General features: G+C 41.4%; 1 protein-coding gene across 4 annotated transcripts in view; it reads right to left on the bottom strand.

Annotated features, from left to right (window-relative positions):
• The window catches only part of Cul2 (cullin 2), a 120,608-nt gene that overhangs the window by 84,547 nt on the left and 12,925 nt on the right, over positions 1 to 23,136 (bottom strand). For all 4 annotated transcript variants that reach the window (XM_069990652.1, XM_069990654.1, XM_069990651.1 and 1 more), the window contains exons 2-4: positions 14,193 to 14,333; positions 10,740 to 10,842; positions 4,558 to 4,652 (exon numbers count right to left, since the gene is read on the bottom strand). In XM_069990652.1, the coding sequence (XP_069846753.1) occupies positions 4,558 to 4,652; positions 10,740 to 10,842; positions 14,193 to 14,311 (317 nt within the window). In that variant the 5' untranslated portion in view covers positions 14,312 to 14,333. The remainder of the gene's footprint in view (positions 1 to 4,557; positions 4,653 to 10,739; positions 10,843 to 14,192; positions 14,334 to 23,136) is intronic.

Genomic DNA, 23,136 nt, shown 5'->3' with positions numbered 1-23,136 from the left:
AGATTCCTCAGCACCACATAAGCAGAAAATCCTGGAGTGGCGCTGTGGCTCACTCAAGTGGTAGAGCGCTAGCCTTGAGCTGAAGAGCTGAGGGACAGTGCCCAGGCCCAGAGTTTAGGCTCCACGACCAGACCCAAAAAAAAAAAAAAAACAGAAATGAAATGTACTCCTTACCTATGTAACTGTAACCCCTTTGTACAGTTTCTTTACAATAAAAGTAAATTTTTTAAAAAAATGTAGATACCATCTAGGCACCAGTGGCTCTTGCCTATAAATCCTAGCTACTCAGGAGGCTGAGATCTGAGGACTCGTGTTCAAAGGTAGCCTCAGCAGAAAAGTCCATGAAATTCATATTCCTAATTAATGAGAAAAGGCCAGGACTGGAGACGTGGCTAGTGGTAACAAGAACCTGCCATGAGTAAAGAACCAAGGGATGCCAGGCACCAGTAGCTCATACCTGTAATCACATGTACTCAAGAGGCTAAAATTTGTCCAATTCAAAGCTAGCCAGGGCAGGAAAGTCTTTGAGACTATTTCATTAACCATCAAAACACTGGAAGTGGAGCTGAGGCTCAAGTGGTAGAGTACTAGCCTTGAGCAAAATTTACCTCAAGGACAGCAACCAGGAGGGGGGGAGGGAGGAAAGGGAAAGAGGAAAAGGGGGGAGAGGGGAAGAGGAGAGGAAGGAGAGAGAGAAGCAGGAAAGGAAGTAAGGAGATACCATCCCTCCAAGGCTTTACACACACACACACACACACACACACACACACACACACACACACACATACACACACACGCTTGCACTTGTACATAAATTATATATTAATTAATTTTAGTAAACAAAAAAAGAGCCAAGTAAATTCTTAGAAAACAAGAGTAAAAAAACTCCTTAAATCGTTATTAAATCTTATCAGCTAAAGAGAAATCTCATAGTATAGTGCACTCTGAAGTCGTCAACATACCAAATAACCACTTGACCCCCACAATGACAAAAGCATGCATCAATGAACACGCATGAACTCTTACCCTTCAAATTCCCCTACATTTCATCTAGGGGAGTGGGTCCATGCGTGTGCACAATTGTGTGCGCATGAGCGCACATGTGTATGTGTGTACACGTTTTGCTGGAGATCAAATCCAAGGCCACACTCATGCCAATATATATCCCCAGGTCTTAACCAGGAATTCTAATTTATCTCATGTTAGTAGAAGAGGGAAAAAAATCAAAGATTTAATGTACAGCAGACACCACTTTATAAAAAGCCATAGTAATCTTGTGCTTGACTGCAATAGTACCTAGATTTATTATTGCATTTGTTCTTCAGAAGGCCCTGGGCCATTAAGAAATAAGCCCAGTTTATAAAGCAGACAATTTAAAGTGCAGTTCTGTTATAAAAATCAGAGATCAATCAGTGAAGCAAAGGAGGACAAACAACATAAAAGACTGACCATTGGCCAGGCACCAGTGGCTTATACTTGTAATCTTAGCTACTCAGGAGGCTGAGATCTGAAGATCGCAGTTCAAAGCTAGCCTGGGCAGGAAAGTCTGTGAGACTCTTATCTCCAATAAACCACCAGAAAACCAGAAGTGGTGTTGTGGCTCAAATGGTAGAGACTAGTCTTGAGCTGAAGAGCGCAGGGACAGCGCCCAGTCCCATAGTTCAAGACCCACAACACACCAAAAAAAAAAACAAAAAACAAAAAAAAAACACTGAGCACTGGTCTAGCAACAAAACAGAGCTACAATGCATGGTGGGACTGCACAACAAATGCCTAGAGTCAACAATTCCTCAACCTTACCCCAGTGAAAACCTGCAAGGGCCCAGCTATGACCCAACCAATAGTATACGGGCAAAATTATCACAACATCCATGCCAGGCTACAATCAGTTCAAACAGAACACCCTAAGTCAAGCACTGTTGGCTCATGCCTGTAATCCTAGCTACTCAGGAGGCTGAGATCTGAGGATCGTTGTTCAAAGCCAGCCCAGACAGGAAAATCCATGAGACTCTTATCTCCAATAAACCACTCAGAAAACCAGAAGTGGTGCTGTGGCTCAAGAGGTAGAGCGCTAGTCTTGAGATGAAGAGCTGTGGGACAGCACCCAGTCCCAGAGTTCAAGCCCCACAACTGACAAAAAAAGAGAGAGGGGCTGGGAAGGTGGCTCAGTGGTAGAGCGCTTGCCTTGTGTGCATGAGGCCCTGGGTTCGATCCCTCAGCACCACATAAGCAAAAAGAAAAAAGCCAGAAGTGGCGCTGTGGCTCAAGTGGTAGAGTGCTAGCTTTGAGCTGAAGAGCTGAGGGACAGTGCTTAGGCCTAGAGGTCAGGCCCCCTGACCAGACCCAAAAATAAATAAATAAACAAGAGAGAGAAAGAGAGAGAGAGAGAGAGAGAGAGAGAGAGAGAGAGAGAGAGAGAGAGAGAGAGAGAGAGAGAGAGAGACCTTGCCTAGGTCCAAGAGTGGAAGCAAACAACCAAAACAAAAACCCATACTTACAGCCACTATTTCCTATTTATTCACTATGTGTCAGTAAGCAGGACTTACATATCAAAATACATTCATAAGGTTTTTGGTTACCAATGGATTACATGACACTGGTCCCTAAGATTGTATTGTTTAATGATGTCACTGTCAGTTTATGTACATACATGCTCTGATGATTAAATAAGAAATCACCCAGCACTCTTTCTAGAACAGGTTCCTGTCATGCAACAGGTGACTGTCCTCATTTCTACTGTCTTCTGGATTGGGTTATGGGATCAGCATAGAATGCCATGGCAACACACAGCAGTCATAGTGACACCAAAGACCTAAGCAAGAGACAGCCCAGGAAGGCAGACCAAATTTAGAAAACAGAATGTGCCAGAATTAGTCATCCATAAAAAAGAAGAAAAGTAATCCAGGCAGATGCAGTAGCATGAGGAAAGGCAATATGCCTGGAGAACAGGGTAGGAAAAAGGAAAGGAAAACTAGCAAGCACTTAATTTCCCATGAAATGTGAAATACTGAATGCTAGGGTCAAATAGGAACTTACAGAGGAGCAGGAGTTAATATTTAAACCACGTTTCATCCAAACTGAATTTTCACATCCATCTGTTTAGATTTGATATGCACTGTAGATTCCAGACAGAACAAATAGAGCCATGTAGTTTTAAATTTTCAGAAAAACTTTTTTCTATACACTGCCTAGCCACAAAACATATACTTGACTGAAACTAACACTTGTTGCCAATAAGAATCAAAGTCAAGAGAAATGATCTCATTCTTTGAATTTCAATGGAAAATACCAAATGAAAATTACTCCTTCACAATCAAAGCCATTATTTTGTAATATTAATAATATGGTAATAAAAGGCTGGGTGCTTGTGGCCCACATTTGTAATTCTGGCTAATCAGTAGGTTGAAATCTGAGGATCCCAGTTCAAAGTCAGCCCAATGGGGAACTCCAATAAGCCACCAAAAATCCGATAGTGGAGCTGTGGCTCAAGTGGCAGAGTACCAGCCTTGAGTGAAAAAGCTAAGGGAAAGCACCCAAAACCTGAGTTCAAGCCCCAATAGTGGCACCAAAATAATAAAAATAGTAATAACAATAATAATATGCTAATAAAGCCGGGCATTGGTGGCTCTCACCTATAATCCTAGCTACTCAGGAGGCTAAGATCTGAGAATCACGGTTCAAAGCCAGCCCTAGCAGGAAAGTCCATGATACTCTTATCTCCAAGAAACCACTCACTGAGAAAACCGGAAGTGGCACTGTGGCTAAAGTGGTAGAGCACTTGCCTTGAGCTGAAGAGCAGGCCCAGAGTTCAAGCCCCACCACCAAAAAAAAAAAAAAAAAAACAAACTTATAAAAAGTGAAGAAAATCTTATTCCTTCAGTTACTAGATGTAACCAATACTGTTTAGCCTGTTAAGTTTTTTTAATTAATACATATTAATAACACCAGAGGGGTTTATTATGCTCTACACACATTCATCTAGTGTATTCTAAACAATTTCACCCCCACACCCCTCTTCTCTCTAACCACATTTGGTGGATTTCATTATGTTGTGCATATGCATATTATATAAACATGTACATATATTTTGTTCCTCTCCACCCCTCACATCCTTTTATTTCCATCTCCCCATGCCTGCTAATCCTCCCAAACAGTCCCCTTTACATTCACATTCCATTATCATTATCAACAGCACCATCATGATCATTTTAGTCTAGATTCCACAAACAAATAAGAATATATAACATTTGGCTTTCTGAGTTTGGCTTATCTTGTTCAACATGATGATCTCTAATTCCAATAATTTTCCTGAAAATGACATAATTTCATTTTTTAACAGCTAATATTCTATAGTGTATTTGTACCATATATTCTTTAGCTACTCATCAATCAGTTGTTCAGCTGAAAGCATAATTTGGCTATGATGAACATAGATGTTAGGATTTTTAAAACATACTTACTGTGGTTGGCTTGAGGCATGGCTCAAATGGCACAACACCTGCCTAGCACACAAGAACCTGAATTCTAAACACCAATTTCACCAAAAATTGTACTTACCTATATAAGCAGTCCATATAGTCTGCACCCTTGCTATATTCTTCCCAATACCTATGATACATTACAAGTACTTGTTCTTCAGATTCCAAAACTCTCTATATAAAGGGGAAAAAAAAGTTTACTTATGAAGCACTAATCATTTTCACTGTAATCTACAAAATGAAAAATTTCTAAAATAACTTACATAATTTCAGTATCATAAATTACATTTATAAATTATATTGTCTTTAGTGCAAATTAAACAACTGGGAAAAAGGCGAATCTCAGATGCAATAGTCAAGAGGCAGTATTTTGATTTTTGTCCTTAAGATAGAACATAAATCTCAGTTTAAAATAGCATATAGTTTTCTATCATCTTGTATCTATGTGAGTCAATTACTATTCCAAATCAATTACTTTTAATAACATCACCTAAGACTATTCATGGAAACTGACATTCCCATTTTACAAATTAAGTTTTGTTTACTTAATAGAAAGTTATTATTTTTAGAAAAATTAAAAGAAAGCTAAGCTGGGCACTAGTGGCTCATGTCTGTAATCCTCGCTACTCAGGAGGCTAAGATCAGAGCATCTCAGTTCAAAGCCAGCTGAGACAGGAAAAGTACATTAGACTCTTATCTCCAATTAACCCCCAGAAAACTGGAAGTAGAACTATGGCTCAGAATGGTAGAGCACTAGCCTTGAGCAAAAAGAGCTCAGGGACTTCCCACCTAGGCACTGAATTCATGCTCAACTGACCAAAAAAAAAACGTAGGGAGAGGGAGAAGACTGGGAATGTGGGAATGTGGGAATGTGAGAATGTGGCTCAGTGGTAGAGTACTTGCCTAGCATGTATGAAACCCTGAGTTCAATTCCTCAGTACCACATAAACAGAAAAAGTCAGAAGTAATGTTGTGGCTCAAGCAGGCCACATAGATACACAACTTAGCTAACCAGCTCAGATGGCATAGTACTAGCCTTGATTGAAAAAGCTAAAGGGCACCTATACCTGTTCAAGCCCCTGTACCTGTAGCAAATACACACACACACACACACACACACACACACACACACACACACACACACACACACACACACACACACACACACACACACACACACACACACACACACACACACACACACACGATAATCAGACATAGTGGGATACACTCTAACCAAAAACTCAAACTACAGCAAGAAGATCATGAATTCTAGGCTAGCCTAGGATACAAGCCTGAGAGACATTATCAAGTAAGTAAGTACGTAAAAGAAAGAAAAAGAAAGAGCGAGAGAAAGAAAGAAAAAGAGAAAGAAGAAAATACAGAAGGAAGGAAAGAAGGGAGGGAGAGAGGGAGGGAGGGAGGGAGGGAAGAAACCAAACAAAAAACCTAGGCATGGTGTTGCACAGCTATAATATCAACTAAAAGTTTGAGGCCACATAGCTATACAACTTAGCTAACCAGTAAGACTTGATACCCTCCCCTAGGAAAAAAAATAATAAAACAAAGAAAATCACAGAGGCTAGACTTAGTGGTAGAAGGGTATGGTTAACATGCACAAGGACTTCAGTTCAATCCCTAGCACCAAAAAAAAATGATTAATTAATGGGGGCTCGGAAGGTGGCTCAGTGGTAGAGCGCTTGCCTTGCACGCATGAGGCCCTGGGTTCGATTCCTCAGCACCACATAACCAAAAAGAAAAAAGCCAGAAGTGGCACTGTGGCTCAAGTGGTAGAGCGCTAGCCTTGAGCTGAAGAGCTGAGGGACAGCGCCCAGGCCCAGAGTTCAGGTCCTACGACCGGACCCCCCCCCAAAAAAAAGATATATATAAAACATATATATATGTATATATATATGTGTGTATATATGTATATATATATATGTATATGTATATATATATATATATAATGGCTACACAACAACAATTTGGCCACAAAGATGTTCACATAAGTATTACCTACAGTAAAATGTATATAAATTGGAAACATTTCTTTCAAGAAATACATGGGAAGCCTGGCACCAGTGGCTCACGCCTGTAATCCTAACTACTGAGAAGGCTGAGATCTGAGGATCACAGTTCAAAGCCAGCCCGGGCAAGAAAAGTCCATGAGACTCTTATGTCCAATAAACCACCAGAAAACCAGAAGTGGCACTGTGGCTCAAGTGGTAGAATGCTCGCCTTGAGCTGAAGAGCTGAGGGACAGCTCCCAAGCCCTGAGTTCAAGCCCCATGACCGACAAAAAAAAAAAAAAGAAAGAAATACATGGGAATATTTAACAAATCATACCATCTCCAGAATGAGAAAATATTTTACAAAACATGCCAGGTTACAAAAGTTCATTTAATAAAGTGTGAGTAGCCAGCTGGAGAAGAAAAGTCTGAGACTCTTACCTCCAATTAATTGAAGATATGGCTCAAGTAGTACAGTGCCAGTCTTTTAGTGAAAAAGCTATTGGAGCACATAAGGCTCTAACTATAAGCCTCAGTACTGGCACTCGACACACACACACACACACACACACACACACACACACACACACACACACACACACACACACACACACACACACACACACACACACACACACACACACACACACACACACACACACACACACACACACACACACACACACACACACACACACACACACATTAAGTGCCAGGCACTGGTGGCTCACGCCTGTAATCTTAGCTACTCAGGAGGCTGAGATCTGAGGCTCACAGTTCAAAGCCAGCCCAGGCAGGAAACTCCCTAAGACTCTTATCTCCAATAAGCCATTGGAAAACCAGAAGTGGTGCTGTGGCTCACGCCGTAGAGTGCTTGCCTTGAGCTGAATAGCACAGGGAATGCACCCCCGCCCAAAGTTCAAGCCCCACGACTGGCCAAAAAACAAAACAAAAAAAAAAATCAAATTAAGTATATACTGTCATAAAGCAGAAGACACACTTTAGGATAGCTTTTATCAAAAATATTCCTAGTGTTTAACTCTGGATATATGTTATAGGTGATGGTAAGATTTTTTTCTTCTTTTTACTAATCTCTAAATTCTACATTATCTATACTAGTAATGCAATACTTTGATAATTTAAAAAATTCCTTCTTCCAAGCAGGTAAAATTGCTTTAATTCTGTTGACTATATAACAATTTGCATTTGTTATATACATCAACTTTTTGTCCTAGGATCTCAGAGAATATATGGTATATATGACTTCTATGAATCTGTACTACAATACCATTTTAAAACTCACAGTTAAGGCCATTCTCACAGAGAATGGCTTAAGTGGTAGAGCACTTAAACCCAGAGTTACATCTCTAGTATCAGAGAGGAGGGGAGAGGAGGAGAGAGAAGGGAGAAGGGAGAGGAAGAGGCGCAAAAAATAAGAGGAAAGAGAAGAGGAGAGAGAGGGTGAGAGAAAAAAGGAAGGAGGAAGAAAGGAAGAAAAGAAAAAATAAGTTATGTTAACTTCTCAGATTTAATAACTACTATTTTTATGCAAGCTATTAGTACTAAGTAGCTGAAAAAAAAAGTATATGAGAAAGCTGAGTGAGGTCATACAAGCCTGTAATCCCAGCTCCTGATCATTTGACACAGGAGGATTACAAATTAGAAGCCACATAGCTACATAGCAATAGTAAGATCCTGTCCCAAACAAGACTAGAAAAAGAGGGCTGGGAAGGTGGCTCAGTGGTAGAGCACTTGCCTTGCATGCATGAGGCCCTGGGTTTGATTCCTCAGCACCACATAAGCAGAAAAAAAAAAAAGCCGGAAGTGGGGCTGTGGCTCAAGTGGTAGAGCGCTAGCCTTGAGCTGAAGAGCTGAGGGACAGCGCCCAGGCCCAGAGTTCAGGCCCCACAACCGGACCCAAAAAAAGAAAAAAAAAAGCCTAGAAAAAGAGAACAGGACAAGGGAGGGGAAGAAAGGGAAAAAGTACAATATGAAAACTCTCTACACGGTGTTTGCAACTTTTCTGTAAGTCTGAGTTTTTTAAACAACCACATAATCTAAAAATAAGTTACAAATGTCTTACATAGTTATCAATTATGATATGACCAAAAGTCACTAGCTTATAATAACAGAACTTTAATAAAACAATTTAACATATTAAACACTGAGCCCTGCACCAGTGGCTCACAACTGTAATCCTAGCTACTCAGGAGGCTGAGATCTAAGGGATCACAATTGGAAGCCAGCCCAGGCAGCAAAGTCCTGAGACTCTTATCTCCAATTAATCAAAGAAAACCTGGAAGTACAGCTGTGGCTCAAGTGGTAGAGCAAAAGGAGCTAAGGACAGCATCCAAGCCCAGAGTTCAAGTCCAAGGACTTGAACTAGACTACGCTAGTGTCCTTGCTAGCAAAACCACTTCTATGGCCTGAAAAGTGCACCCGCTAGAACATTAAAATGTACATGTCATGGGACTAGGAAGGTGGCTCAGTGGTAGAGTGCTTGCCTTACATGCATGAGGCCCTGGGTTCGATTCCTCTGCACCACATAAGCAGAAAAAGCCAGAAGTGGGGCCGAGGCTCAAGTGGTAGAGCACTGGTATACAGCTGAAGAGCTGGGGGACAGCGCCCAGGCCCAAAGTTCAGGCCCCACGACCGGACCAAAAAAAAAATGTACATGCCACATACAATAAATATAAAATTCACTGTAAAACATTTCTGCAGGGTGGCTCGTGCCTGGAATCCTAGCCACTTAAGAAACTGAAATCACAGAATTGTGACTCAAAGCTAATCCAGGCAAAAAGATTACCCAAACCCATCTCAACCATATGGGCATGGTGGCACATGCCTGCCATCCAGCAATATGGAAAGCATAAACAAGAGGACTATGCTCTAGGCTGGCTGGGAAAAAAAGTTAGACCCTAATTTAAAAAACAAAAGCAAATATTTACAGCTTGGGTTCATGAAATGGAAACAGGAAGAAAACAAAACAGACTGAGGAGTATCTCAAGCAGCAGAACATCTACCTAGCAAGCATGAGGCCCTAACTTTAAACCCCAGAACAAGACAGATCAACAGAAAGGGAAAAAAGAAGGGGAAGGAATAAAGGAAGGAAAAGTTAGTAAGCTCCTTCAAATGTCATAACTGAAAATTCACATGACAATCTCTTCAGTTGTAAAAGATCATAAAAGTAGTAAGTGAAGGAGCAATTAATAAGACTCATCCAAGTAAAACAAAAACCTATGTCTCTACATGGTGTTTATACAACCCCATTTCCCTTTACTTGTCATTTTAAAAGGAATTTTAAACCATGTCTGTCTGTGGGTTGCTACAAGGTTTTAAAAGTACCTACTACTGGGCTGGGAAGGTGGCTCAGTGGTAGAGCACTTGCCTTGCATGCATGAGGCCCTGGGTTTGATTCCTCAACACCACATAAGCAGAAAAAGCCACAAGTGGTGCTGTGGCTCAAGAGGTAGAGTGCTAGCCTAGAGCTGAAGAGCTGAGGGACAGCGCCCAGGCCCAGAGTTCAGGCTCCACGAGAGACAAGAGAAGAAAAAAAAAGTACCTACTACTATCCACACGAAGGGTTAGACAGTCTTTATTCCTATTTTATGGATAACCTAACGGTTCAGTTCATTACGAAATTACTGAGCTGCCATGGTTAGCATCATGGCTGTTAAAAGATAAAGTCAAGATTCCAGACCAGGCAATAAATTAACTTCTCCAGTTCCTGGTATGATTATAACTCAGACCAGCTTGAAATGCTGTGTGCAGCAGAACTCACTGCCAGAAAGACAGTGATATTGTAATGACAGCTAATAGATTCAAATAAAATAATAAAGGGATTTATCAAGATGTGAAAATTAGCCAGGCACCAGTGGCTCACACCTGTAAGCTTAGCTACTCAGGAGGCTGAGATCTGAGGATTGTGGTTCAAAGCCAGCCCGGACAGGAAAATACATGAGACTCACATCTCCAATTAACCACCAGAAAACTGAAAGTGGCACTGTGGCTCAAGTGGTAGAGTGCTAGCCCTGAGCTAAAGAGCTCAGGGACAGTGCCCAAGCCCAGAGTTAAAGCCCTGTGACCCCCCCAAAAAAAATTAAAAGGCTGTGAAAATTAAAAGTAGGGAGTATTCAGTTGTAAGCAACATCCAATGAGCTGACCACTCCTTCACTTACTTACACTGGGAAAATGAACTAGTCAATTATGTAGCTATAAACACATTTACATCATGTATATAACCAGTTCTTACCTTGTGCAAATGCCGAACATGACTTTCCAAAAAAATCTTTGTTTCTGTATAAAGTCTTTCTCCAAGTGGTTCAGGATAGGCCACACATAAAGCATAGATATCTCTAGTTAAATTATTAAGGTTTTCATATTCATTACAGTTATCATTTTAAGCCAGATGTAATCCCAGTTACTCAGGTGAAGGTAGGGAAGAGATCACAGTTGAAGGCCAGTCTGGGCAAAAAGTTAGCAGGACAAAAAGTTAGCAAGACCTCTACCAATAAGCCAGGCACAGTGGTATGTGCCTGCATCAACCTATCTACATCGAAGGTGTAAGAAAGATCATGGTCCAGCCCAGTCTAGCAAAAATGAGAGGTCCTATCCCAAAATAACCAAAAGAACTGGTAGTATAGTTTGAATGGGTCAAATGCCTGCCTAGCAAGCTTGAGGCCCTGAATTTAACTAAATAAGTAACTATAACACAGTAACAAAAAAGGATATGACAATAAAAAGATAGACTCCTGAGAATACTATCTGGAAGTTACTTGAAATAAGATATAGAATAAAAACAAATAAGAATTTGCTGCTTGGAGCCCATGGCTCACACCTGTAATCCTAGCTACTCAGGAGGCTGAGATCTGAGGATCGCAGTTCAAAGCCAGCACAGGCAGGAAAGTCTTATTTCCAATTAACCACCAGAAAGCCAGAAGTGGTGCTGTGGCTCAAGTGGCAGAGTGCTAAACTTGAGCTGAAAAGCTGAGGGGCAGTGCTCAGGCCCAGAGTTCAAGTCCCATGACCAAAAACAAAAAAAAACTAAAAAAATTTGCCATCATTTCTAAAGTGAATGTCATATAGTGGGTGAAAAGTATGGTATCTGGGAAATCATCAATTAGGTAACAAGGATTAAAAAGTGGCAAATGGGCTGGGAATGTGGCTTAGTGGTAGAGTGCCTTCCTAACATGCAGGAAGCCCTGGGCTTGATTCCTCAGTACCACATAAACAGAAAAGGCCAGAAGTGGCACTGTGACTCAAGTGGTATATGCTTGCCTTGAGCAAAAGCAGCTGAGGGGCAGTGCCTACGTCCTGAGTGCCAGCCTCAGGACTGGGTAAAATAAAATAAAATGTGGCAAAAATGTAGAACTACATTTAGTATCTATTAGCCTTATACATCATAGAGTGTTACTTGTAGATGTCATGGTTTCACATGGGGGGAGAAGGGGGCGGCTGGGTGCTGTCCCCGAGCTTTTCTGCTGAAAGATATCACTACCATTTGAGCCACAGCTCTACTTGTGGCTTTTGAGGCAGTTAAGAGTCTCACAGACTTTCCTGCCAGGCTGGCTTCAAACCATGATCCTCAGATCTCAGCCAGTAACAAAGATAGGTGTGAACCACCAGTACCCAGCAGTTTTTTGTTTTTGTTGTTGTTATTTGTAGGTACCGATGTCATGATTTCTTTCTCTGGCTTTGCTAACTTTTCCAGTACTAGCCTTGAACCTGAGATCTGCCAGCTTCTGCCTCCCAAGCAGCTGAGATTACAGATGTGCACCACAATATCCAGCTCATAAGTTCTCTTTCTAATAGTTATCAGGACTGGGAAGGTCAGAAACTACCTGATTAGACTGCTCATGCCAGATAATATAAATTAAAAGTAAGAACAGTACAAGTGTTTTTAAATCATAGAAAGATGATCTCACTTTCCTATCTGGAAGAAATACATTGAAGGAAACCAATCATAACTCTTCCATAGTACTACAACTTCAGATTTTTTTTTTGGTCAGTGGTGGGGCTTGAACTTCGGTTCTGGGTGCTGTCCCTCTGCAATTCAGCTCAAGGCTAGTAGTCTACCACTTGAGTCACAGCGCCACTTCCGGCTTTTTCTGTTTATGTGGTACTGAGGAATTGAAACCAGGGCTTGCAAGGCAAGCATTCTACCACAGAGCCACCTCTCCAGCCCTACTTTGTATTTATATGCTACAATGTAAAATTCAACTTGTCCTTGTAGGAAAGATATTTCTTATACTGCTAGGACTTAAGGATTAGTCCAAACAGCTACTAAAAGGCAGAAAAGCATCATTAAAGGGAAATTAAAAGTCAGTTCCAACCAAGTCACACAAACAGAACCTCTAGATTTCCAGCTAGCTTCTCAACTTAGAAAAGCACCACATAGGGCTGGGAAGGTGGCTCAATGTCGTAGAGAGCTTGCCTTGCATGCGTGAGGCCCTGGGTTCCATTCCCCAGCACCACATAAGCAAAAAGAAAAAGCCGGAAGTGGCACTGTGGCTCAAGTGGTAGAGTACTAGCCTTGAGCTGAAGAGCTGAGGGACAGCACCCAGGCCCAGAGTTCAGGCCCCACGACCTGACAAAAAAAAAAAAAAAGCACTACATAAAGCCAGACACCAGTGACTCACACTCTAATCCTAGCTATTTAGGAGGCTGAGATCTGAGGGTCGCAGCTCAATGCCAGCTAGGGCAAGAAAGTTCAAAAAACACTGATTTTTAATTAATCACCAATAAGCCCGAAGTAGAGCAGTGGCTCAAGTGGCAGAGCAATGGTCTTGAATTTACTCAGGGACAGAGTCTAGGCCCTGAGTTTAAGCCCCAGAACTGGCAATCAATCAAGCAATCAATAAACAAAAACATTTTTTCATCTCAGGAATCCAACCAGAAGCTCACTTTGCCTCTTACACTTCTCTGGTTTAGATAAGTGTCCCTTGGGTCTACTGGGTCACCATCTTATGGCCTCACTGGGAAGTGGGACCTGGTGGGAGGAATTCACTCCACTGAGACTGTGCACTGCAAAGAGATACTGGGGGCTCCAGCTCCTTCTCCCTTTGCTTCCTGATTGTCACAAATTAATAGCTTCCTCTTAAAACACACTCAACTGGATGTGATAGTGTGTCAAAACTAAATAGGTCCAAGAGGCCATGGTCTAAAAACGTAAGTCAAATAAATCTTTCTTCCTAACAATACCTTGATGTTTCATTAGAGTAATGGAAAGTAGACTTACACAAGCCCCCTGCCCTCATACGTGTATAGTTTGCCCACTTACTTTTTCTATCCACAGGGAAACTTTATTTGGCCACCTTATCTAACAGGGGCCATATGAACACATGTACAACTCCAAATCTTCTCTTTAATCTGCATTTCTATTTCACAAAATTTATCACTGCCTGTTATCAGAAGCACCATAATTATTTTCCCTTTTATAATATAAAAAGGAAGGTGATTTTTTGCACAATTATATTCCCCCAAACCTAAAATAGTGCTTGACAGATCAAAATACTAAATAAGTCTCTGTTGAATAAAATACAAAATGCCACAGAGTGATTAAATTGGAAATGCAAATCATAATATATTTGAAAATAGTTTCACTGGAAGTTCTCCAACTTGAATAAGCTTACAACTGTTTTCACTTCTTAACAAATTTCTTAGGTTTAGAATGCTTATCAAGCTAATGTCTGCCCCGAAAGGATACGAGAAGCGGTCGTTCCATGTTGCTCTTTCAACATACTCCAACATGACAACGGCTTTGATTGTAGTTAGGAGCTTGTTCCATGTTTCATCGAAATCTACCACTCTTGGTTTCAAAGACATTGTGCAAGTTTAGTGTTGAAACCTGTTCATTAAAAACAATAATGTTAGTATAATTCCAAAAGCTCCATTAATTGTTCTGAAAACAACACACAGTAGCTTATGCTAGAATGCTAGTTACTTCGTGACTGAGGAGTGAAGTTGGAGACCAGTCCAGGCATGAAAAAAAAGCTAGGTTAAGTACTATGCACTGTTGTCCCAGATACAAAGGTAAGTCTAAAATAGGCAGATCATGAACCATAGTGGAGCCAGGCAAAAGCAAGACCTGATTTCAAAAACAGCCAGTGCAAAGAGGGCACTGGTGGCTCACACCTGTAATATACCCAAGTGGCTAAAATTGGAGGAGAGCAGTTCAAAACCAGCCCGTGAGTGAAAGAAGCTCAGGGACAAGCCTCAGGCCTGGCAAAAAAAAAATCTGTGTTAACACATTATTGAAAGGATATAACCTTGTAAGATAAATTTTAAGTGGCAATGCTCTTCTTTTTAATAGAAAAGAAGTGATTCAGGGAACTGGACGTATGGCTCAAGTGGGAGGGTGCCAAGAAAGCTGATAAGCACAAAACCCTGAGTTCAAGCCCCTGTACCCAGAATAAGAGGGGGGGAAAAGTGATCTAGATAGTTGCACTCTGGCCAATTACATTATCTCAAAACACCCAATGTGTAGAACAGTAGCGCATCATTACTTTAATTTGAAATATATCCTATTTTTATAAAATGTATAGCCATAGTTAATGTATTAACAGTGTCATAGGTTAACTACTGATATGATATGCCACATTTTCATTGCCCTTCAAAAGCTCAACTATCAATAATAATAATGTAAGTGTCTAAATACTTACAAATGTGATTCTCCTTTTAACTTCGGGGAAAGTATACCACTCTGAGTGACTTCTCCTTTCGTGTGTGTGTGCCAGTCCAGGGGCTTAAACTTAGGGCCTAGGCTCTGTCCCTGAGCTTTGTTCCTCAGGTTTGCTTTGTTGCTCAAGTGGAGCTATAGCTCCACTTCCAGTTTCTTTTGTAATTGGAGGTAAATCTCACAGATTTTCCTGCCCTGTCTGGCTTTGTGTGATCCTTAGATCTCAGCCTCCTGAGTACTTTAGGATTACAGATGTAAGCCATTGTGCCCAGATGATGACTTTTAATTTTAGTTCTGATCATTACCAGCCATAAAATATGGCAGTTCCAAAATTACTAGTAAGATATAAATACAGTCACTTAAATTGACTTCAGATAGTACAGATCCCCAATTAGTTTAATTGCTATTCAGTCATAGCATGGCACTATACTTCTGTAATCCCTAAACTCAGAAGTGCTTATTCTCCTCCTTCAGCAGGAAAATAAGGAGTTCCAAGTCAATTCTGGATTTTTGTTTTGTTTTTGTTTTTTTTTTTGGGTCCGGTCGTGGGGCCTGAACTCTGGTCTTGGGCGCTGTCCCTCAGCTCCTCAGCTCAAGGCTAGCACTCTACCACTTGAGCCACAGCGCCACTTCCGGCTTTTTTTTTTTTTTTGCTTATGTGGTGCTGAGGAATCGAACCCAGGGCCTCAGGCATGCAAGGCAAGCGCTCTACCACTGAGCCACCTTCCCAGCCCCTCAATTCTGGATTTATAGCAAGATCCTAACTCAAAAGACAAAAATTAAGCCAGGCACCGTTGGCTCACACCTGTAATCCGAGCTACTCAGGAGGCTGAGATCTGAGGATCTCCATTCAAAGCCAGCCGGGGCAGGAAACTCTGTGAGACTCCTATCTCCAATAAACCACTAGAAAACCAGAAATGGCGCTGTGGCTCAAGCAGTAGAGCACTCGCCTTGAGCTGAAGAGCACAGAGACAGCGCTCAAGCTGAGTTCAAGCCCCACGACCAACCAAGAAAAAATTTTAAAAAAAGATAAAAGTTAAATGCCATTCAGTGGGTTAGAGTAGGTTATGTTCCAAATATAAGAAATATAAAAATTACTTAGCATTAACTTTGTGTATTTTCCACAATGCCTCTGAGACACATTAAACAAAAGTGCTATTGTTTCATATCAGAATAAGATTCAAGAATACATCAAAAAAACCCACTTTGCTTTATCAAATGAATGAACCATGAGATGTAGATAAGAAATCTTTGTTATTTTGAAATGAGAGCAATGTTTCACAATAAAATTTTACACACAGACCCCTAAGAACCAACAATTATTTTCACCATGTGACTTCCTTAAACATTTCTACAAATTAGCCATGTCTGGTGTATACCCCTATAATTCCAGCACTGGGAAAGCTGAAATAGGAAGAAGGCAAATTTGAGGCCAACCTAAAATGTTTGGCAAGACCCTACCATCTCCCTCTCTCCCCCACCAAAATTCTAGTAGTATGATTTTTAAAAGGAAAATATAGCAAAGGGCTGGGAGTGTAGGTTAAGTGGTAAGGTACTTGTCTATCATGCATAAAAGATCCTGGTTCCCGGGGAAGGGATGACTGGAAATAGGAAACAAAAGTACAACAGTCTATGGTCAACCTGTGGTCGAATAAACAATTCAGAAGGAAAACTTGAAAGTCTTTCTTGGGGTGCTAAGGATGGAATCCAGAGCCTTTGGTGTGCTAAGCAAGCACTTTACCATTGAGCTACATCTCAAGTGGGAAAACTTTACAGTCTCAAAAGGGGGGAGGGAAGTATGGCCCTTATGTGCATAGTAAATTATAAAATAAATCCACTTCATCAGAATGAAATTCCTTTTTCTCCTCAATGAATTTCATATTCGAACCTGTACAGACTGTACTTTCAAGTTTTCAGATCTCACAGTTTGAAGTTAAATGCCTGCATGTTTCACTTGCTTTCTCAATTTTTATTGAATCTATGAGGCTGGGCACTGTTGGTTCATGCACATAATCCTAGACTAAGAACCACAGGCTCATGGTTCAAGAACACCTTTGTCAAGGGGTCTGTCAGGACCCCTTTTCAACCCATATAAAACAAAGTGGTAGACGTTTATCCTAAGCTGTGTGGGAGGCTGAGATCAGGAGTATCACAACCCCAGGAGGATCACAACCCCAGGACAGCCTAGATAAAAAAATAAAATTTAGGGCTGGGAAGGTGGCTCAGTGGTAGAGTGCTTGCCTTGCATGCATGAGGCCCTGGGTTCAATTCCTCAGCACCACATAAGCAAAAAGAAAAAAAAAAGCTGGAAGTGGCGCTGTGGCTCAAGTGGTAGAGCGCTAGCCTTGAGCTGAAGAGCTGAGGGACAGCGCCCAGGCCCAGAGTTCAGGCCCCACGACCGGACCCAAAAAATAAAAATAAAAAATAAAATTTAAAAAGGAGTCCACTAGACTCTATCTCAGAGGTGAGATGGATTCAGATGGATCCCAGAAACAAAGGGAAACCTTAAACAGGCAATCTCAGCCCAGGAAACAAAACCCTATCTCAAAAATGACTACTGAAAAGTAGGGCTGGAGATGTGGCTCAACAGTAGAGTGAATGCTTACCTAGCAAGCTCGATGCCAAGGTCAAAAAAAATAAAAAATAAAAAAAAAGAGGAGGGGGGGAGAAATACTCTATGAAAGATGCCAGGCACCGGTGGCTCATGCCTGTAATCCTAGCTACTCAGGAGGCTGAGATCTGAGGATCGAAGTTCAAAGCCAGCCCGGGCAGGAAACTCCCTGAGACTCTTATCTCCAATAAACCACTAGAAAACTGGAAGTGGCGCTGTGGCTGAAGTGGCAGAGCAGTCACCTTGAGCTGGAGAGCTGAGGAACAGTGCCCAGGCCCAGAGTTCAAGCCCCACGACCGACAAAAAAAAAAGAACTGGCCTCTGCCTCTCCTTCTCCTCCCTCCCCAGTACCCCCACTCCTGCTACACATACCTTGGCTCTCAGGAATGAACTGAAATAACACAGTCAGAGCCCTGTGGGAAGGTAAGTGCACCTTGGTATTCATGCTACCTTTACAGGAGCACTGAAACCATACTCTAATGTCTGTCTTGTGAGCAATTTTTTAAACAGTGTAATAAAATTGAGTCTTCGCTTCACCTTCCAATTCTTATCAGCTTTATTTTCACTACTTCTCAACTTTTGCACAAAAGCTCATGTGTTTGCCAGCTTGTATGTAACAGATTTTTTTTTTTTTTTGTCAGTCCTGGAGCCTGAACTGTGGGCCTGGGTGCTGTCCCTCAGCTCTTCAGCTCAAGGCTAGTGCTCTACCACTGAGCCACCTTCCCAGCCTCTAACAGAAATTTTTACCTATGTCCTGGCACTGCTACACAAAACACACATGTAAGAATAATTTTAAAAAGCAAGATAGCTAAACCAGGTACATATTATTATCTCTTGCTCAACTTTGCTGGTACAACCCGTTTAATATCCCAGCTTTTAGTATAGTCACAGCTACCTAAAAATCCCCTTCGTGCCGGGTGCCGGTGGCTCACACCTGTAATCCTAGTTACTCAGGAGGAGAACCATGATCTCAGGATCATGGTTCAAAGCCAGCCTGGGCAAGAAAGTCCATGAGACTCTTATCTCCAATAAACCACCAGAAAACCAGAAGTGGTGCTATGGCTCAAGGGGTAGAGTGCTAGCCTTGAGCTGAAGAACTGAGGGACTTCACCCACATCTAGATTTCAAGCCCCATGACTGACAAAAAAAAAAAAAAAAAAAAAAAAAATCCCTTCTTGGGTAGGGAATGTGGCTTAGCAGTAGAGTGTTTGCCTAGCCCTGGGTTCGATTTCTCAGCACTACATAAACAGAAAAAGCAGGAAGTGGCATTGTAGCTCAAGTGGTAGAATGCTAGTCTTGAGCAAAAAGAAGCATTAGGGACAGTGCTCAGGCCCTGAGTCCAAGCCCCAGGACTGGCAAAAAAAAAAAAAAAAAAAAAAAAAAAATCCCCTTCTTTCACTTAAATGTCCCTAAAGAATAAAAGCAATCCATGACAGGGCTGGGAAGGTGGCTCAGTGGTAGAGCGCTTGCCTTGCATGCCTGAGGCCCTGGGTTCGATTCCTCAGCACCACATAAGCAAAAAGAAAAAAAAAAAAAAAAAAAAAAAAGCCGGAAGTGGCGCTGTGGCTCAAGTGGTAGAGCGCTCGCCTTGAGCTGAAGAGCTGAGGGACAGTGCCCAGGCCCAGAGTTCAGGCCCCACTACCGGACCCAAAAAAAAAAAAAAAAAAAAAAAAAAAAATAAAAGCAATCCATGACAGATGTGGCTCAAGTAATGAAGTTATAGCTCTGAGTGGAAAATAAGCTGAGTGCAGTGTAAGGCCCGAATTCAAGCCCTGGTACCAGCATAAAAATAAAAAGCAATCCAAAGGACTGTAGGAGTAGCTCAGGCATAGAGCACTTGTCTAGCCCTGGAGTACACCATCAACATTGAGAAAAAAAAAAATCCCCACTTCATAGTAAAGCCAGGCATGACGGCACATACCAGCACTGAGGGTATGAGATAGAAGGATGGCAAATTCAAAGCCAGCCTGGACTACATAGTGAGGTCCTGTCTCAAATAAATGAATAAAGCAATCCAACATAGCAAACTTATAAAAACACATTTGATGGGCTGAGAATGAGGTTCCATGGTAGAACAATTGCCAAGAATACTTAAGAATTTAGGTTTTATCCTCAGTGCCACGGAAGGAAGGAAGGAAGGAAGGAAGGAAGGAAGGAAGGAAGGAAGGAAGGAAGGAAGGAAGGAAGGAAGAAAGAAAGGAAGGAAGGAAGGAAAGGTCGGAGGGAGAGAGGGAGGGGAAAAAAATGTGTAATGATACTCATTTTCCCTTGGGAGACATACTCTACAAGTGTCACGTTACAGATCTGTTCTGTTCGTACTAATAGCAACATTAACTCCATCCATTTCAGAAACTGATCAAGTATACACATTATCTCATCCATGTTGCTGTTCTCATTTTAAAAGACTAGCCAGGCCGGGCGCTGGTGGCTCACGCCTGTAATCCTAGGTACTCAGGAGGCTGAGATCTGAGGATTGTGGTTCAAAGCCAGCCTGGGCAGGAAAGGCCCTAAGACTCTTATCTCCAATAAACCACTAGAAAACTGGAAGTGGCACTGTGGCTCAAGTGGTAGAGCACTAGCCTTGAGCTGAAGAGCTGAGGGACAGCACCCAGGCCCAGAGTTCAAGCCCTATGACCGACAAAGAAAAAAAGACTAGCCTGGCACCAGAGGTTCATACCTGTAATCCTAGCTACTCAGTACACTATGATCTAAAGATAGGACACAGCAAGTTCAAATCCCAGCACCAGCACAAAAAAATAAAGACAGACTGAACTGTAAAGGCAGCTCTCAGGGGTAACATACTTACCTGATATAGGCAATCACTAGCACCATAAAAATATAAATAAATATAGACTAGCACTGAATTAACACTTAATCAGCACAGTAGAATCTGACCCTAGACCTGACTTCACTGCCTTGCTTGTATTATCATTTGCCACTTAGAAACTAGAGTTGACTGAAAAAGAAAAAAATTATATTGTAGACATTCAGAACAGGGCAAATAGCACCCAACAGCTGAATGTCTTAGGGCAGCCAAGAATGGTTCTGGAAGATATTAAAATGTAAGGAAAAAATATCAATTCTCAAAAACTAAAAGGTTGGAAATCTGGAAACTAATCCTTTTAGTAAGCTATTGGTTATACTGTAATCCTAGCAGAATGTTGCATTTTCCCCATAGAAGAACATAAAAACAGCATAAAGAACAACATTTGCAAATAAATTTTAAGTTTATTAGGCAACAGTAAAATGAGCTAATATTACATGCTAGAATACTAGCATGTAATCCATGTTTTTGAACCTAATAAAGACTGAAACTAGTGCTGCTGAAATCATTGTATCTTCATTATTTCTCTTGCTTTATTTATGCCCCTATATCCTAATGAAAGATTTCCTTCATTCCCTTTATATCACAAGTAGTTCATTTTAATTATCTGCTGGAAGCAGAAAGAAATATAAACCCTCTGATCAGGATACTACACTATTTCTTTTCGATTTCACTGACCTGACCTCTCTAAATAGTAAAGTCCTAAAAAAAAAAAAAAATCAAAATGTGGAGTAGCAAAATATACATATAAAAATAAAATTTAAAGCCAGGCGCTGGTGGCTCATGCCTGTAATCCTAGCTACTCAGGAGCTGAGATCTGAGGATCAGAGTTCAAAGCCAGCCCAGGCAGGAGAGTCTATGAGACTCTCATCTCCAATAAACCAATAGAAAACTGGAAGTGGCACTGTGACTCAAGAGGTAGAGCACTCCACCTTGAGCTGAAGAGTGCAGGGACAGTGCCCAAGCCCAGAGTTCAAGCCCCACGACTGACAAAAAAAAATAAAATTTAATAAACTGGTCTTCATCATAAAAACTACCAAGTCCTGTACATCAAATGACACTATCAAGATCAGCACATTAGCTCACTTGAGGAGGCTGAGGCAGGACTGCTTCAGCTCAATGTAGGAGTTCAAGGCTACCCAGGCAACACACACACACACACACACACACACACACACACACACACACACACACACACACACACACACACACACACGCACGCATGTGCGTGTGTGCGCACGCGGAAAAGAAATTACCAACAAAATAAAAGTTAACCCACAGAATAGGGAATGCTAGCAAATCATATACCTGAAAAGAGACTAATATGCAGAGACCGCATGCAAGAAACCTCCACAATTCATAATCAATCAACAAAAACACCAAACTAAACATTGTAGTGCTCACCTATAATCCTAGAAGTTAGAGGATCTTGAGTTCCAGACAGGCCAGCCTGATTAGTATAGAGAAACCCTACCTCCAAATATACACATATACATACATATATATACATATCTCCAAATATATATATTTTTTTCCAAATATATATATAGGGGCTGGGAAGGTGGCTCAGTGGTAGAGTGCTTGCCTTGCATGCCTGAGGCCCTGGGTTCGCTTCCTCAGCACCACATAAGCAAAAAGAAAAAAGCCGGAAGTGGCGCTGTGGCTCAAGTGGTAGAGCGCTAGCCTTGAGCTGAAGAGCTGAGGGACAGAGCCCAAGCCCAGAGTTCAGACCCCACAACCGGACCAAAAAAAAAACACCAAATATATATATACCTCCACATATATGTGTGTGTATATATGTATGTATGTATATGCAAACAAGATATTTAAGTAGCTAATAAGGTTATGAAATGCTCAACATTATAAGTCATTAATAAAATGTAAAACCAAATAAGTTCAAGACATCACCTCACACAAATAAAAAACAAATGCCCAGCATGCAGAGAAAGTAGAACCTTAGGTATCACTGATGGGTTGTAAGTATAAGCTAAGCACTCCTCAAATTGTTAAATCACAAAATCACTACATTACCCAGTAATAACCACTCTTCCAGGCATATAAGCCCAAAGAAACTGAAAGTAATGATCAGATATGAGTGCACCAAAGTTCATGTCAGAGCATTATTCACAGCAGCTAAAAGGTGAAAATATTTGTGTACAACAGAATACTCCTTAACTATGGGGCTGGGAAGGTGGCTCAGTGGTAGAGCGCTTACCTTGCATGCATGAGGCCCTGGGTTCGATTCCTCAGCACCACATAAGCAAAAAGAAAAAAGCCATAAGTGGTGCTGTGGCTCAAGTGGTAGAGCGCTAGCCTTGAGCTGAAGAGCTGAGGGACAGCTCCCAGGCCCAGAGTTCAGGCCTCCACAACCGGACCCCCCCCCCCAAAAAAAAAAGAATATTCCTTAACTATAAAAGAACATAGTTCTGGGCTGGGAATGTGGTTTAGTGGTAGAATGCTTGCTTAGCATATGCGCATGAAGCCCCAGATTCAATTCTTCAGTACCATATAAACAAAAAAAGCTGAAAGTGGCACTG

The sequence above is a fragment of the Dipodomys merriami genome, unplaced genomic scaffold (genome assembly GCF_024711535.1).
Source record: "Dipodomys merriami isolate MVZ:Mamm:240054 unplaced genomic scaffold, mDipMer1.0.p SCAF_4, whole genome shotgun sequence".
NCBI classification, from domain to species: domain Eukaryota; kingdom Metazoa; phylum Chordata; class Mammalia; order Rodentia; family Heteromyidae; genus Dipodomys; species Dipodomys merriami.
This window is presented reverse-complemented; position numbering and strand designations above follow the sequence as displayed.